Consider the following 16,668-nt stretch of genomic DNA (forward strand, 5'->3'; position numbering starts at 1 on the left):
TTTGTGTCCAGGAATTTATTCATTTCTTCTAGATTTTCTAGTTTATTTACACAGAGGTTTTTATAGTATTCTCGGATGGTAGTTTGTATTTCTGTGGGATTGGTGGTGATATCCCCTTTATCATTTTTTTATTGCATCTATTTGATTCTTCTCTCTTTTCTTATTAGTCTTGCTAGTGGTCTATCAATTTTGTTGATCTTTTCAAAAAACCAGCTCCTGGATTCACTGATTTTTTGAAGGGTTTTTTGTGTCTCTAACTCTTTCAGTTCTGCTCTGATCTTAGTTATTTCTTGCCTTCTGCTAGTTTTTGAATTTGTTTGTTCTTGCTTCTCTAGTTCTTTTCTGATGTTAGGGTGTCGATTTTAGATCTTTCCTGCTCTCTCTTGTGGGCATTTAGTGCTATAAATTTCCCTCTACACACTGCTTTAAATGTGTCCCAGAGATTCTGGTACATTGTGTCTTTGTTCTCACTGATTTCAAAGAACATCTTTATTTCGGCCTTCATTTGTTATTTACCCGGTAGTCATTCAGGAGCAAGTTGGTCAGTTTCCATGTAGTTGAGCAGTTTTGAATAAGTTTCTTAATCCTGAGTTCTAATTTGATTGCACTGTGCTCTGAGAGACTGTTTGTCATGATTTCTGTTCTTTTACATTTGCTGAGGAGTGCTTACTTCCAATTATGTGGTCAATTTTAAAATAAGTGCGATGTGGTGCTAAGAAGAATGTATATTCTGTTGATTTGGGGTGGAGAGTTCTGTAGATGTCTATTAGGTCTGCTTGTTGCAGAGCTGAGTTCAGGTCCTGGATATCCTTGTCAACCTTCTGTCTCATTGATCTAATATTGACAGTGGGGTGTTAAAGTCTCCCATGATTACTGTGTGGGAGTCTAAGTCTCTTTGTAGGTCTGTAAGGACTGGCTTTATGAACCTGGGTGCTCCTGTGTTGGGTGCATATATATTTAGGATAGTTAGCTCTTCTTGCTGAATTGATTCCTTTACCATTATGTAATGGCCTATTTTGTCTTTCTTTTCATCTTTGTTGGTTTGAAGTCTGTTTTATTAGACTAGGATTGCAATCCCTGCTTTTTTTTGCTTTCCATTTGCCTGATAGATCTTCCTCCATCCCTTACTTTGGGCCTACGTGCGTCTTTGCAAGTGAGATGGGTCTCCTGAATTCAGCACATTGATGTGTCTTGACTGTTTATCAAATTTGCCAGTCTGTGTCTTTTAATTGCAGCATTTAGCCCATTTACATTTAAGGTTAATATTGTTATGTGTGAATTTGATCCTGTCATTATGACGTTCGCTGGTTATTTTGCCCATTAATTAATGCAGTTTCTTCATAGCATCGATGGTCTTTACAATTTGGCATGTTTTTGCAGTGGCTAGTACTGGTTGTTCATATTTAGTGCTTCCTTCAGGAGCTCTTGTAAGGCAGGTCTGGTGGTGACAAAATCTCTCAGCATTTGCTTGTCGGTAAAGGATTTTATTTCTCCTTCACTTATGAAGCTTAGTTTGGCTGGACAGGAAATTCTGAGTTGAAAATTCTTTTCTTTAAGAATGTTGAATATTGGCCCCCACTCTTTTCTGGCTGTAGGGTTTCTGCCATGAGATGCGTTGTTACTCTGATGGGCTTCCCTTTGTGGGTAACTCGACCTTTCTCTCTGACTGCCCTTAACACTTTTTCCTTCATTTCAACCTTGGTGAATCTGAAAATTATGTGTCTTGAGGTTGCTCTTCTCGAGGAGTATCTTTGTGGTGTTCTCTGTATTTCCTGAATTTGAATGTTGGCCTGCCTTGCTAGTTGGGGAATTTCTCCTGGATAACATCCTGAAGAGTATTTTCCAACTTGGTTCCATTCTCTCCATCACTTTCAGGTACACCAGTCAAACGTAGATTTGGGTTTTTCACATAGATCCATCTTTCTTGGAGGCTTTGTTTCTTTTTCCTCTTTTTCCTCTAACCTTATTTTCTTGTTTCATTTCATTAATTTGATCTTCAATCACTGATACCCTTTCTTCCACTTTATCGAATCAGCTATTGAAGTTTGTGCATGCGTCACAAAGTTCTCATGCCATGGTTTTCAGCTCCATCGGGTCATTTAAGGTTTTCTCTACACAGTTTATTCTAGTTAGCCATTTGTCTCTTTTTCAAGGTTTTTAGCTTCCTTGCAATGGGTTAGAACATTATCTTTTAGCTCACAGAAGTTTGTTATTACTGACATTCTGAAGCCTACTTCTGTCAACTCATCAAAGTCATTCTCCTTCCAGCTTTGTTCTGTTACTGGCGAGGAGCTGCAATCCTTTGGAGGAGAAGAGGCGCTCTGGTTTTTAGAATTTTCAGCTTTTCTGCTCTGGTTTCTCCCCATCTTTGTGGTTTTATCTACCTTTGGTCTTTGATGTTGGTGACTTACAGCTGGGGTTTTGGTGTAGATGACCTTTGTGTTGATGTTGATGCTGTTCCTTTCTGTTTGTTAGTTTTCCTTCTAACAGTCAGGTCCCTCAGCTGCAGGTCTGTTGGAGTTTGCTAGAGGTCCACTTCAGACCCTGTTTGCCTGGGTATCACCAGCAGAGGCTGCAGAACAGCAAATACTGCTGCCTGATCCTTCCTCTGGAAGCTTTGTCCCAGAGGGGCAGCCGCCTATATGAGGTGTCTGTCGCTCCAACTGGTAGCTGTCTCCCAGTTAGGCTCCACGGGGGTCAGGACCCACTTGAGGAAGCAGTCTGTCCATTCTCAGAGCTCAAACACCGTGCTGGGAGAACCACTGCTCTCTTCAGAGCTGTCAGACAGGGATGTTTAAGTCTGCAGAAGTTGTCTGCTGTCTTTTGTTCAGCTATGCCCTGTCCACAGAGGTGGAGCCTAGAGGCATTAGGTCTTGTTGAGCTGCAGTTGGCTCCGCCCAGTTTGAGCTTCCTGGCCACTTTGTTTACCTACTAAAGCCTCAGCAATGGCAGATGCCCCTCCCCCAGCCAGGCTGCCACCTTGCAGATGGATCTCAGATTGCTGTGCTAGCAGTAGGCAAGGCTCCGTGGGCGTGGGACCCACCAAGCCAGGCAGGGGAGAGAATCACTTTGTCTGCGGGTTGCTAAGACAGACCTTGGGAAAAGTGCAGTATTTGGGTGGGGGGTGTCCTGTTTGTCCAGGTAATCTGTCACAGCTTCCCTTGGCTAGGAAAGGGAAATCCCCTGACCCCTTGCACTTCCCAGGTGAGGTGACGCCCCACCCTGCTTCAGCTCCCCCTCCATGGGCTGCACCCACTGTCCAACCAATTCCAATGAGATGAACAAGGTACCTCAGTTGGAAATGCAGAAATCACCGGTCTTCTTCGTAGAACATGCTGGGAGCTGCAGACTCGAGCTGTTCCTATTCAGCCATCTTGGCAACTCCCTTTTTAACTTTTTTTTTTGAGATGGAATCTCGCTCTGTCACCCAGGCTGGAGCACTGTGGTGCAATCTCGGCTCCCTGCAACCTCCACCTCCTGGACTCAAGCAATTTGCCCGGCTTCAGTCTCCCAAGAAGCTGAGATTATAGGTGCATGCCTGGCTAATTTTTGTATTTTTAGTAAAGATGAGGTTTCGCCATGTTAGCTAGGCTGATCTCGAACCCCTGACCTCAGGTGATCTGCCACCTTGGCCTCCCAAAGTGCTGAGATTACAGGCATGAGCCACCGCTCCTGGCCTTTAATTTTTTTTTAATGTTTTTGAAATTTATTATAGTATATGTTTTAAAGTAAGACTTTAATGTTTACTGTCCCCCCAAATTGCTAACAAGTATTCCATTACCATTTATTGCATAATCTCCACTAGTCTGATGGATTTATAATGCCTCTTTTCTGACATATTACATTTTTATTGCTATCAAGGGCTATTTCTAGGCTTCATGTGCTATTCTTGAATCTGGCTGTTCTTGAGCCAATTAAAACTCACACTAGGCCGGGCACGGTGGCTCAAGCCTGTAATCCCAGCACTTTGGGAGGCCGAGACGGGCAGATCACGAGGTCAGGAGATCGAGACCATCCTGGCTAACACGGTGAAACTCCGTCTCTACTAAAAAAAATACAAAATCTAGCCGGGCGAGGTGGCGGGCGCCTGTAGTCCCAGCTACTGTGGAGGCTGAGGCAGGAGAATGGCGTAAACCCGGGAGGCAGAGCTTGCAGTGAGCTGAGATCCGGCCACTGCACTCCAGCCTGGGCGACAGAGCGAGACTCCGTCTCAAAAAAAAAACCTCACACTAACTTATTACATCACTAATATGATTCCATCAATAAGCCCAAAACTAACTTAATAAGTACTGATATTTTACCAAAAATGTGTTTCTATCTAGAATCATTCATTTAATCATTCATTCAGATTCTTTATAACTTTCAATAGTTTTTATGTTTTGATAGTCCTATTATCTTTCTGTTAAGGGTATTCCTAGACATTTTATTTATTTATTTTTGCGATGGAGTCTTGTGCTGTCACCCAGTTGAGTGCAGTGGCATGATTTTTGCTCATTGCAACCTCCGTCTTCTGGGTTCAAGTAATTCTTGTGCCTCAGCCTCCCGAGTAGTTGGGACTACAGGTGTGTGCCACCACACCTGGCTAATTTTTATATTTTTAGTAGTGACAAAGTTTCATCATGTTGGCCAGGCTGGTCTTGACTCCTGACCTCAGGTGATCTGCCCTCCTCAGCCTCCCAAAGTGCTGGGATTAGAGGCATGAGCCACCGCCCCCAGCCAACATTTTGATTGTTGCTGTTGGAAAATTTTAGAATTCTTAATGCTTTCCATTTGGTCTTCACCAGAAACTGGAAAATCCGGAATCACTGATTTAAACAGATGAGGTGAAAAGAACTAGAAGAACCACTGTGAACAGATAAGGTATCTTGAACCTTGGGAGTTGTTCCATGTGGCAGCTAAAATAGTTCTCTGGAAACATCTGCCTGTCTGTCTGTCTCTCTGAGACCATATAGTTTCCAGGTTCAGCACTTAGTTTCCTCAACATTTAAAATTAGATATTAAAAAATCTGTTATATAATGAAAACATTTTAATCATTCAAAACATTTTGTGATAGAATTACCCAGAAAAAGACAGCACTTGCACAGAGGGTTATCCGTATACATTTTCCCCAGGCAGTAAAAGGAATACGTTCTTCTTCCTAATTACAAAAACAAAAAAGTTTAGTCAATCAAGGGATTATGGTAATAAAATTATTTTTCTCCTGACTGGCCAATAAATCTTAGATTTAATTTTAAAAAATTAGTTTGCAAGCATAGTCTCCTTACTCATAATTGCACTTTTTTGTTAATAATTTCAAAGTCACACATCACAAAACATGTGCAGTGTTCATTTTAATAAGTTTTTGGAACATGCAAGCATGAATAAACTGTTTATTGGCCATGACCTGAGCTCAGGAATCTGGGTGTCTGATGGTGCCATGCTGCAAAGCTAAATTCTGGGCTTGTCTTAGGTTTTAGAAATCGCTGATGATAGCGCAGAGCCCAGGCAGAACAAAAAGTTTCCTAGATGTCTGCAATACTAGGTATCCACTATGTGTTTCCTGGTTGGGCTTTATATATTTTGAATGATAAATTTTGAATGATAAATTTTTAGAGGATTTCCATTTTATAGTTCATAAAAATATATTTGAGTTCTTAAGAGTAGAAATCAACCCTCTACATGATTCACCTGTATTGTAAGAGCAGCCTAATAATAGCTGCAAATACTTACAGAGTATTTAACTCTGTGCCAGGCATTATTCTAGGTAGCTTCCATACATTAACTCAATCCTTAGCTGCAATCATGAGGAAAGAACTGTATTATTCCCATTTTATAGATGTGGTCACTGAGGCACAGAGAAGTTAACTAATTTGTCCAACATCACCCAACTGGTAAGTTGCTATGTTCAGACATGAACTCTGGCATCAGAGACTTCATTCACCATCACCCTATAAGGCCTCTCTAAACACAGGGAGGGTATGTGGGCAACAAAAATGAAATGAGGAACAACCATAAAGAAAAAGGGACCTTCACTTGCAATATTTTAGCAAGCAACATTTCAAGGGAAACTTAACTTATAAGCTGGCAATTGTAACTATAAAATTGGCAGGTTTAAATGACCAAATTGTCTTTTCTTCAGTATTTTTCCCATGTTGCTGGTATTATAAGATTTTTTAGTGCTCAAATGACTTCATAAACATCTAATTTTGTTTAAGTTTTGGCTTTCATTTCTGAATATACAATCTTTCAACAACATATGCTTTGACCCTGCCCTCTCTAGTAAACAGCAGGAACTATTCATAATGGGGATTCTTTGAAGCTTGTTACACTGTGAAAGACAAATGTCACTTTCTACAACCTTGTTTTTTTCCCATTTGTAAAAGGAAGAGATTGAACTGTTCCCTCTGGTTCCTTTTAGTGCCAACATTTTGTAAATCTGTGATTCAATTTATAAAACGTATAGTTGGGAACATTTTCAGACATTCTTGGTAAAAGCATTTTCTTTCCAAGAGCTATTCGTATTCAGAACCTACTGTTCTTATGCTGATGACTTCAAGTACAATCAACTCAAAGTTTTCTGCGTTGATGGAAAAGAGCTAGAATGCGGATGATTTAAAAATCATCTTTCAGGGACTTTGGAATATTTATACGGACAGAATACAGTTTTTTATTTTTGGAGCAGTGGTAGCAGCAGCAAATCTACCTTTCCAATGACATAAAATACCTAGCACAGTATCTGAACAGAGTTGGACCCCACAAAATACTTTGCTTCTTCCTCCATCCTTTCTCTAACTTTAGGATAAAGGCCACACTACTTTCTGCACATCCCAACCAGAAGGTGGAGCAGTGACTGAGGCTCACTGCAAGATAAAGGGGCAGCTGGTCTAGGATGAATAAGGGGCTGGAATAATGAAAGTATATGTGAAAACTGAGAATCAACTATAAAACCAATGCCTCTTTCCTTATATATGTCACAGTAAGAATTTTTTTTTTGTATTTTACTGTTTTATGAAAGAAGGGGCCCCATTTATCTCCTGTGGCTACTGTTCTAAGCAGTGCTTCTTCACCTTGGCTGCACATCAGAATCACCAAAGGAGCTTTAAAAAAATCCCTGTGCTCAGAATACCCCCAGGTTACCAAGTACCAGAGTATGTCGTGATGGAACTCAGGCATCAATATTTTTTAAGCTCCCCCAGGTGATTCTAATGTGTGGCCAAGGAGGAGAACCACAGCAGTAAGTAGATTAAACTGCATCTAAATACCACCCTCCTTACCTGAGTAATCTCATTTATCACTACGTGAGTACATCGTGCTTCATATTCTGGTCGGGCTTGTTCTTCCTGCTGTAACTCAACAGTATCCCATTCATACTCAAGTTCTGCCTGGCGTCGCTTCCAAAACTCCAAAAACAAGGTAACTAACAGAGAGACAGAACAGCTTGTGTGGATTTTCGATGATGACTGATGTTTCAGAAATCTGTACTGAATAATATTAATTATCTATTGTACTGGCCTGTTTTCACACTGCTATAAAGAACTACCTGGACTGGGTAATATATAAAGGAAAGCGGTTTAATTGACTTACAGTTCTTCATGGCTGGGGAGGCCTCAGGAAACTTACAATCATGATGTAAGGCAAAGGGGAAGCAAAACACATCTCACATGGCAATAGGAGAGAGAGAGAGCAAGGGGGAAAGTGCCACAGCTTTAAACCATCATATATCATGAGAACTCACTCACTATCATGAGAACAGGATGTGGGAAATCCACCCCCATGATCCAATTACCTCCTACCAGGCCCCTCCCATGACACATGGGGATTACAATTTGACATGAGATTTGGGTGGGGACGCAGAAACAAACCACATCATCCATAATACTTCTGTATATGGCAAATCAAATCTAAATTATAGGATATACTACTATTTAAAAGGGAAAAACATGATTTTAAAGAAAATGCTGGTAATTTACAACATTATGAAATAGACTATAGATTCTGGGAAAGGCAATGTGATGGTCAGAAGACATGTGAATATGTCTGACACTGAAGCATATGTTCCAGCACTTTATTGCCAACTAAAACACAAAAAATGGTCACAGTTCCAAAGGAGCTCATGGTCCATCATTCATCTGCTTTTCCCCACACGCTCCTTCTTGTACTCTCCTTTCCTTCCTAAGGGCCTAAAGGAGAAGAGGATTTATATGGGATGTCCCAAATAAATTAATATTCACTCATATGGAAAACTGATGTTTTTCTCAATCTTATGTAAAGTATGACTAAAATAATTTTTTTAGGAATCAGAATTTTAACTTTAAATACTAAATAAAACATTAAATGTTAATTGAAAATGCAGTTTCAGGGTAAATACCCTATGCCTTTCTTTTAATCAGACTGCTAACCCTAAGTCCTTCCTATAAAGAAATTCTGTAATTACCACTCTTCTATTTACAAACATTCGTTGAGTGTCTACTATCAGCTGGGAATAAAGAGAAAACAAGACACAGTCCCTGCTTCAAGGAGCCCCCTAGGCGTTTGGGAATTATACTGTCCTTGAAGTGACAGGTATAGTTGATTATTAAGAGGGATATGATAAAGGTAAGCACAGGTTGCTCTGGGCACATAGAGCCAGAACATTTAACTGGGTGTTTCCGGGAAGGCCATCCCAGAGGAGGGGACCACTGTGATGAGTCCTGAGATGCCTCAGAGCTGATTAGGTGAAAGCGGTGGTGAGTGGAAAACTAAGGCCACCTGTGAGCTGCACATGCAAAGGCAAGGTGGCCAGAGAGCCAGGTACTTTCCCAAAACTGCAAACAATCTGGTAGTAAGTGAAAGGTGTGATGGAGGTGGGGCAGCCAGGTAAGAGCTCTGCAGGGACACATCACAAAGCGTTTGCTGTGCTTTGAAAGGAGTTTAGAGAGTTTAACGTACAGGTGGAGGAGCCTTTGAAGGTAGTCTAGAGTGAGACTAGGGGCAGGGAGACCTACTGGCAGGTACCTGATGTGGCAGGATCCCTGAGGGATGTTGAGCAGGTAGACAGATGAATGCTGGTATGACAGAATGATGCTATCCAGGTTTCTGGCTCAGGCAATATCCTAAATTCTAGTGGCATTACTTGGAAATAGGAAGTGTGTTAAGAAGGTCAAGTGTGTGGTTTGGTTATGATCAGATGCAATGCATGTGGACTACTCAAGAAGAAATGTCCAGTAGACAGGTAAAAGTCTACAACGTAGGAGGAAGATCTGGGTTGAGCTGGATTTTCACTGTTTCAAGTGGCAACTGGGGCCATGAGAGAAGGAGATTATTAAATGAGGTGCAGGGTAGTAATCACACCCTGGCTGCATGTAAGAAGGACCAGGGAGCTTTTACGGAGTACCGAGCTCAGGTGCCACCCTGTAAATTACGATTTTTGGTCTGGAATGGGGCCTGAACACAGTTGCTTTGCTTTTTGTTGGTTTTGTTTTGTTTTTGAGGTTTAATACGCGGTCAGGGTGGAGACTCACTGAAGTAGAGAGTGAAGAGAGTCAGAATGAAATCATGCAGACCCTGCAGCGGGCAGCCTGAAATGCAGGAGGCAGTCTTGGGATGCACCTGTAAGGAGCAAGAATCCAACACCCCCCAATGGCAAAGACAACTGAACATGTTTAAAAGCACTCACTTCCTAGCAGTGTTTGTTTTGACTACTACTTTTCCAGTAAGTTAGAGTAGAAATAATCTGGATGTTGGAATCAGGATCAAACTGTTGAGTGTTTTATACAGAGGGTGATGGCTACTGAGAAACAACCCAGACATTTGTGCTTCTGTACCTGCCCAAGGGGAAATGAAGTGAGTATTGGCTTCTTTGTCAATGGGATGGAAATCTAGAGGGCACCATGTTCTTTTGTGGACTGAGCTGTGACTGGGTGGTCTTGCTGCCCAGCTGAGCCATGCTGGTCTCAGGTGGCAGATACTCCCCAAAGAGACCCTGTTGGGAGGAATAAGCCACCCATGAACCAACCTTCCTTAGGCTGCATATGAAGCAGTATAACATACACCACCCACTTACTAAAGCTCCCCAAGGTTCTGCATCTCCTTGATAAAACTCCCATACACCTCAATCAACAGAGGACCCTACTTTTTAATCTACCAAGAATCCTAATGCCAGTATTGCATATGCCCCCACCCCTGAAGCTCCCTCCACTCTGTCTCCCTCTCTGTAACTATGAAATCACTCCACTGGTCAGGTGCATTCTCTCAGAAAGGGCACGCTTTATTCCCTATGTCAACCCTTCTTCTGCCCTTCAAAATATTAATACACAGCACTCATGCATCCCAACCTGTATCTGCTTCGAGGTCTACTGTCTATCATACCCACTGGAATGTCACCTTCACATGTGCAGGGATTTGGTTTTCTTCATAGCAGAAGCACTGGGACATAGTAGGCACATAACGAATGAATGCACTGAATGGACAAACTGAAGGAAACCAGCCAGAAACTGGAGGACCCCCCTACCTGGGGAATCATCCACTCAGAGGTCCCAGCTGACTCCAACTGCTCACCTCTACACATAACCATCCACTCTCCTTATTTCCTGCTATGCTAGTCTACTTGGGCCTTCAGTACCTCCTGTACAGATGTACCTTGATTTATCATGCTTTACGGATAGTGTTTTTATCTTCTTACAAATTCATGGTTTGTGGCAATCCCACGTTTAGCCTGTATCAATGCCATTTTTCCACAACATGTACCCACTTTGTGTCACATTTTAGTAATTCTCACATTTCAAATTTTTCATTATTACTGTATCTTTTATAGTGGTCTGTGATAAGTGATCTTTGATGTTACTATTGTAATTGTTTTGGGGCAACATGAAGTGCACCTATATAAGATAGCAAAATTAACAAATGTGTGTGTTCTGACCATTCCACTGATTGGCTGCTCCCCCATCTCTCTGCCTCTCTTCTGGCCTCTCTATTCCTTGAGATGCAACAATAGTTGCATCTAACTGCTAACCCAACAATAGTTCCATCTGATGCCATAGTGAAATTAGGCCAATTAATAACCCTACAATGGCTTCAAGGTGTTCAAGTGAAACAAGACTCACACATCTCTCACTTTAAGTGAAAACTAGAAATTATTAAGTTTAGTGAGGAAGGTGTATCGAAAGCTAGGCCTCTTGTGCCAGTTTGCCAAGCTGTGAGTGCAAAGGAAAAGTTCTTCAGGGATATGAAAAGTGCTACTCCATACTGGGTATATACCCAAAGGATTATAAATCATGCTGCTATAAAGACACTTGCACACGTATGTTTATTGCAGCACTATTCACAATAGCAAAGACTTGGAACAACCCAATGTCCATCTGTGACAGACTGATTAAGAAAATGTGGCACAGTCATCACCATGGAATACTTCGCCATAAAAAGGATGAGTTTGCATCCTTTGTAGGGACATGGATTGCAAGCTGAAACCATCATTCTTGAAGCAAACTACACAAGAAGAGAAAACAAACACTGCATGTTCTCCACTCATAGGTGGGAACTGAACAATGAGATCACTTGAATCGGGAGGGAACATCACACACTCCTATCATGGGCAGGGGGTGCGGGGAGGGATTGCTTTGGGAGTTATACCTGATATAAATGACGAATTGATGGGTGCTGACGAGTTGATGGGTGCAGCACACCAACATGGCACAAGTATACATATGTAACAAACCTGCACGTTATGCACATGTACCCTAGAACTTAAATAATAATAAAAAAAAAAATTTAAAAACCAGATAACATAACTTTTGGCCAAATTAAAAAAAAAAAAAAAAAAGGAAAGAAAAGAAAAGTGCTACTCCAGTGAACACACAAATGATAAAAAAGTGAAACAACCTTATTGCTGATAAGGAGAGAGTTTTAACGATCTGGATAGAAGACCAAACCAGCCACAATATTCCCTTCAACCACAGCCTAATTCAGAGCAAGGCCGGAACTCTCTTCCATTCTGTGAACGCTGAGAGAGGTGAGGAAGCTGCAGAAGAAAAGTTTGAAGCTAGCAGAGGTTGGCTCATGAGGTTTAAGGAAAGAAATCATCTCCATAGCATAGAAGTGCAAGCTGAAGTAGCAAGTGCTAACATGCAAGCAGAACAAGTTATCCAGAAGATCTAGCTAAGATCCTTGATGAAGATGGCTACACAACAGACTTTCAAGGTAGAAGAAATAGCCTCCCACTGAAGAAGATGTCATCTGGGACTTTCACAGCTAGAGAGGAGAAGTCAATGCCTGCCTTCAGAACTTCCAAGGACAGGCTCACTCTCTCGTTAGGGGCTAATGCAGCTGGTGACTTCATGTTGAAGCCAATGTTCATAGATCATTCCAAAAACCCTAGGGCCTCTAAGAATTATGTGAAATCTACTCTGCCTGTACTCTAAATGGAACAATAGAGCCTAGATGACAGCACATCTGTTTATAACATGGTGTGCTGAATTATTTCAAGCCCATTGTTCACAAAAAATTACTTTTAAAAAAATTACTGCTCATTGGCAATGTATCCACTCACCCAATAACTCTGATGGAGATGTACAGAGATTAGTATTGTTTTCACGGCTATGAACATCCATTCGGCAGCCCATAGATCAAGGAGTCATTTCAACTTTCATATTTTATTATTTAAGAAATACATTTAGTAAGGCTACAGCTGCCATAGATAGTAATTATTTGGCTAGATATTGGCAAAATAAACAGAAATCTTCTGGAAAAGATTCACCATTCTAGATGCCATTTAAGAGCATTCATAATTCATGGGAGGAGGTCAAGATGTCAACATTAACAGGAGTTTAGGAGAAGTTGATTCTAACCCTCATGGATGACTTTGAGAAGTTCAAAACTTCAGTGGAGGAAGTCACTGCAGATGTGGTAGAAAGAGCAAGAGGAACTAGAAATGGAGTCTGAAGATGTGACTGAACTGCTGTAGTCTCATGATCAAACTTGAAGGAATGAGAAGTTGCTTTTTATGGATCTGCAAAGAAAGTGGTTTCTTGAGATGAAATCTACTCCTGGTGAAGATGCTGTCATTACTGAAATGACAACAAAGGATTTAGAATATTATACAAACTTAGTTGATAAAGCTGCAGCAGGGTTTGAGAGGATTGATTCCAATTTTCAAAGAAGTTCTACTATGGGTAAAATACTACCATTACAGCATCACATGCTAGATAACTCTTGTGAAACAAGAGTGCACTAATGTGGCAAACTTTATTGTTGTCTTATTTTAAGAAATTGGCATAGCCACCTAAACCTTCAGCAACCACCCTGCTAATCAGTGAGCAGCCATCAACACCGAGGCAAGACCAGCCCCCAGCAAAAAGATTAACATTCTCTAAAGGCTCAGATGATTGTCAGCATTTCAGTAATAAAGTATTTTTAAGGTATGTACATTTTTTGACAATGCTACGCACACTCACTAGACTACAGTATGGTATAACCATAACTTTGATATGCACTGAGAAACAAAGAATTTGTGTGGCTCCCTTTACTGTGATATTCGCCTTTTTGTGGTGGTCTGGAACCTAACCCACAGTATCTCTGAGGTATTCCTGTACCCAGCAAGAGGCCAGGATAACCCCAGATGGAGAATATACCATGAAGCATTGACAGTTTACTGGTGAGATCAAGCTTGAGCACCCTGACTGTGGGGAGGGGTGCAGGGTCAACAGCTGAAGGAATTATCATGTGTACTCTTCTACTTTACAGACTGCAAACATACTCTTCCAGCAGAACCATTTTTTAAGGATGCTGTGACTAAGCACATTAAAATCTTGGTGCACTTTGACACTTATAGGCATAAATGAAAAACTGGTACTTATAAGCCTGTTAAAATTAGGCTGGAAGACTGGTGGCTTCTTATTTCTGCGCTAGAAAGAAGGGTCTGCACCTGTGTCACATGAGGTAGAACCAAGGAGACTAAACTGACAGTTTCTAACCCATTCTCATTTTTTTTCACAGCACCAAACAAAATAATGCAACTATATCAGTAAAAACCAAATTTCTGCATCTTTCTAAAAGCTTGCTGCAACTTCATTAATATACACTGTATTTTGTCATCAATCTAAAGACTAATAGCCAAATTATTGGCAGAACTCTTATTCTATGCTTCTCACTTTCTGTCTATGGGGCTTTAGATAATTGGCCCCTGAGTGTCATCTTTAGATAACTCACTCCCTGAGTGTCATCTTCTTCATCTTTAAAACTGGAGTGTGATAGCCACTCATTTACTCAGTACCTATCTAGTATCTATCTCATATCTATCCAATATCAACTAGGAGATAATTCATGAACACATTCTTAACTTTTCTCACAAAGAGCAACATAAGCAATTCTAGTCGGTGCTATAAGGGAAGAACAGTGGATGCCCTCTTCCCTCTTCCCTGAACTTTAACATATGCTTCTGTTTACCAAATTCTGAACTATAGGAAGCAGTTCTGCCTGGGAAGTGATAGAATTGCAATGCAAGCAAGACATAGCCTGGTGAGAAATAATGAGCTGTTAGCAAATCCTCAGCCTTGAAGGAAAACCCCTGGGAGTTGCAGCAATGGGAGAGTGTTTTAGTTCCTTACTTCACTCAGCCTCAGATTCTGCCGGGTCTATGGAAGACACTGCTAACCTAATAGTCACCCAGTGTTTTGGAGTACTCCTGGGCCACGTCAGTGCTGACTCACAATGCTGTTTGTCCCAGATTGAGGGCACCAGGCCCTGGGGTGACCGTGCATGATCACAGACAGAAATTTCTGTTCTGTATCTTTTGCTCTCTTCCCCTGCAATAAGACATCTGACAGAACTCCAGCAGGGAGCACTGCACTTCTGTTCTCTGGCAAACCAGAAGTGCTGATTAGACACATTTAAAACTCTTACATCAACATATAATGAGAAAAGAGAAAGGTTGTCTGGAACTTGGAGATCAATAACAGCTCTTCCTCTTAATCAGGATATTATTATATCTAAACAAAATATGCATCAGATGAAGAAGATGTCCATATACCCAAAAAGATTTCAGAGCAGTAAAGTGTTAGTGGTGTTATATCCTGCATTGTCTAAGGACAAGACACATTCTGGTAGATGGGAATGTTCTGGTTGCTGTAAGAGTTTGCTGCTGAAGGTCTAGGATGTTTTAACAGGCCTCGAAACTATTTAGGCCTCATAACCCACAGAGGCACAGGAGTTAGATTAACTCACTCAGCCTTTATTGCAACTTTTTTTCTTTTAGATGGAGTCTCACACTGTCGCCCAGGATGGAGTGCAGTAGTGATCTTGGCTCACTGTAACCTCTGTCTCCTGGATTCAAGAAATTCTCGTGCCTCAGCCTCCAGCTGGGATTACAGGTGTGCACCATCACACCTGTCTAATTTTTGTATTTTTAGTAGAGGCGGGGTTTCACCATGTTGGCCAGGCTGGTCTCAAACTCCTGACCTCAGTGATCCACCTGCCTCAGCCTCCCAAAGTGCTGAGATTGCAGGTGTGAGCCACCACACCCAGTCGTTTATTCCAACTTCCTAATTCAAAGGCTAGAAACTCTGTTGCAGCTAGGGTTCCAGATCTGATTTTTTAAAATGCCTGTCAGAAGCATCTGTATGTCACTTAAGTCAGAAACTGGGCTGAATGGAGTCAGGGTGGTGGTAGCAGGAGCTGCATTATTTTGCTGGTGTGGACCCAGCAGAAGCAGCACAGGTCTCAAAGTAACAGTCACAGCAGCTGTTTTCTGATCCCCAGTGCAGCTAGTTAGGCTTCCTGATTCCCCAGGTCCTCAGTGAGCCAGATGACTGGTGGTTTTCTGGAAATAACTAGGCCTAGTTTAGAACTCACCCCTCAAAGGTGAAAATTAAACATTGCAGTCATGTAGCCAAGAGTCTGATCCAGGGAGAATCAGGTATAAGTAGGCAAGATGCAACAAGGAAGGGAGTGGGCAGGATGCGTTTAGAACTTTTAACTTCAACCATGGGTTGGTGGTTAGGACTCTATGAATCAGTATGAACAGGTGGGCTGCCTTGTCCTAAAAGGATGGACATTTTTAAGGTAAGTATATGATTTATATTATATTGATTACAAAAGGTTTTCTACTCTCAACTTTTATAATTTCTAGGGAGCAGAAAAATACTCTAAGTGCCATATGCATCTGGGCACAAAAGAGATGCTGCAGGAACATAATGGTGGTGATATGAATAACTTCATATGAGGCTGTAGCCTGTTTGGTTCTGCAATTTCAGAATTTCTGTAAAGTGGTTCACAGCAGTAGTTCTCAAAGCAGAAGTAACAAGGAAAGCCACACAAAGCACTTAAAAAGTTTATCATACATATCCTTAAAGATATACAAATGATGCTACAGGCAGTGCTGAAATACTTTCTGCGTTCTAAAATCAGATAAAATAAAATCAGCAGCTAATGTGTACGTCAGTTCTATAACCATGGTGTAGTTAATGATCAGAGAAGGGAAGGTTAGCTAGGAAATTTGAGGTTTGTCTTTCTAGTGTCAAAATTAACGTTTTTTTGCTTTATTTCAAATGTCTTCTTTAACTGGGGCTATCAGCATCCATTAGTATATGGAGTTCAGTAGATGTGTCAGAATGTTATACAATATGATTCAACGCTGAGAATACAGTTAATAGTTAAAAGTGCTGACCCACGTGTTCAGCACCTAAAGCTCTTACTGGGGAGGGGCGGGGGGGGGGGGG

General features: G+C 41.3%; 1 protein-coding gene across 1 annotated transcript in view; it reads right to left on the bottom strand.

Annotated features, from left to right (window-relative positions):
* ANO6 (anoctamin 6) overlaps positions 1–16,668 on the bottom strand; it is a 68,798-nt gene that overhangs the window by 41,695 nt on the left and 10,435 nt on the right. Inside the window, exons 3-4 of the mRNA XM_017881137.1 lie at positions 7,255–7,397; positions 5,061–5,138 (exon numbers count right to left, since the gene is read on the bottom strand). Coding sequence (XP_017736626.1) covers positions 5,061–5,138; positions 7,255–7,397 — 221 coding nt within the window. The remainder of the gene's footprint in view (positions 1–5,060; positions 5,139–7,254; positions 7,398–16,668) is intronic.

Source organism: Rhinopithecus bieti, unplaced genomic scaffold (assembly GCF_001698545.2).
Source record: "Rhinopithecus bieti isolate Rb0 unplaced genomic scaffold, ASM169854v2 scaffold_12732, whole genome shotgun sequence".
Taxonomy (NCBI): domain Eukaryota; kingdom Metazoa; phylum Chordata; class Mammalia; order Primates; family Cercopithecidae; genus Rhinopithecus; species Rhinopithecus bieti.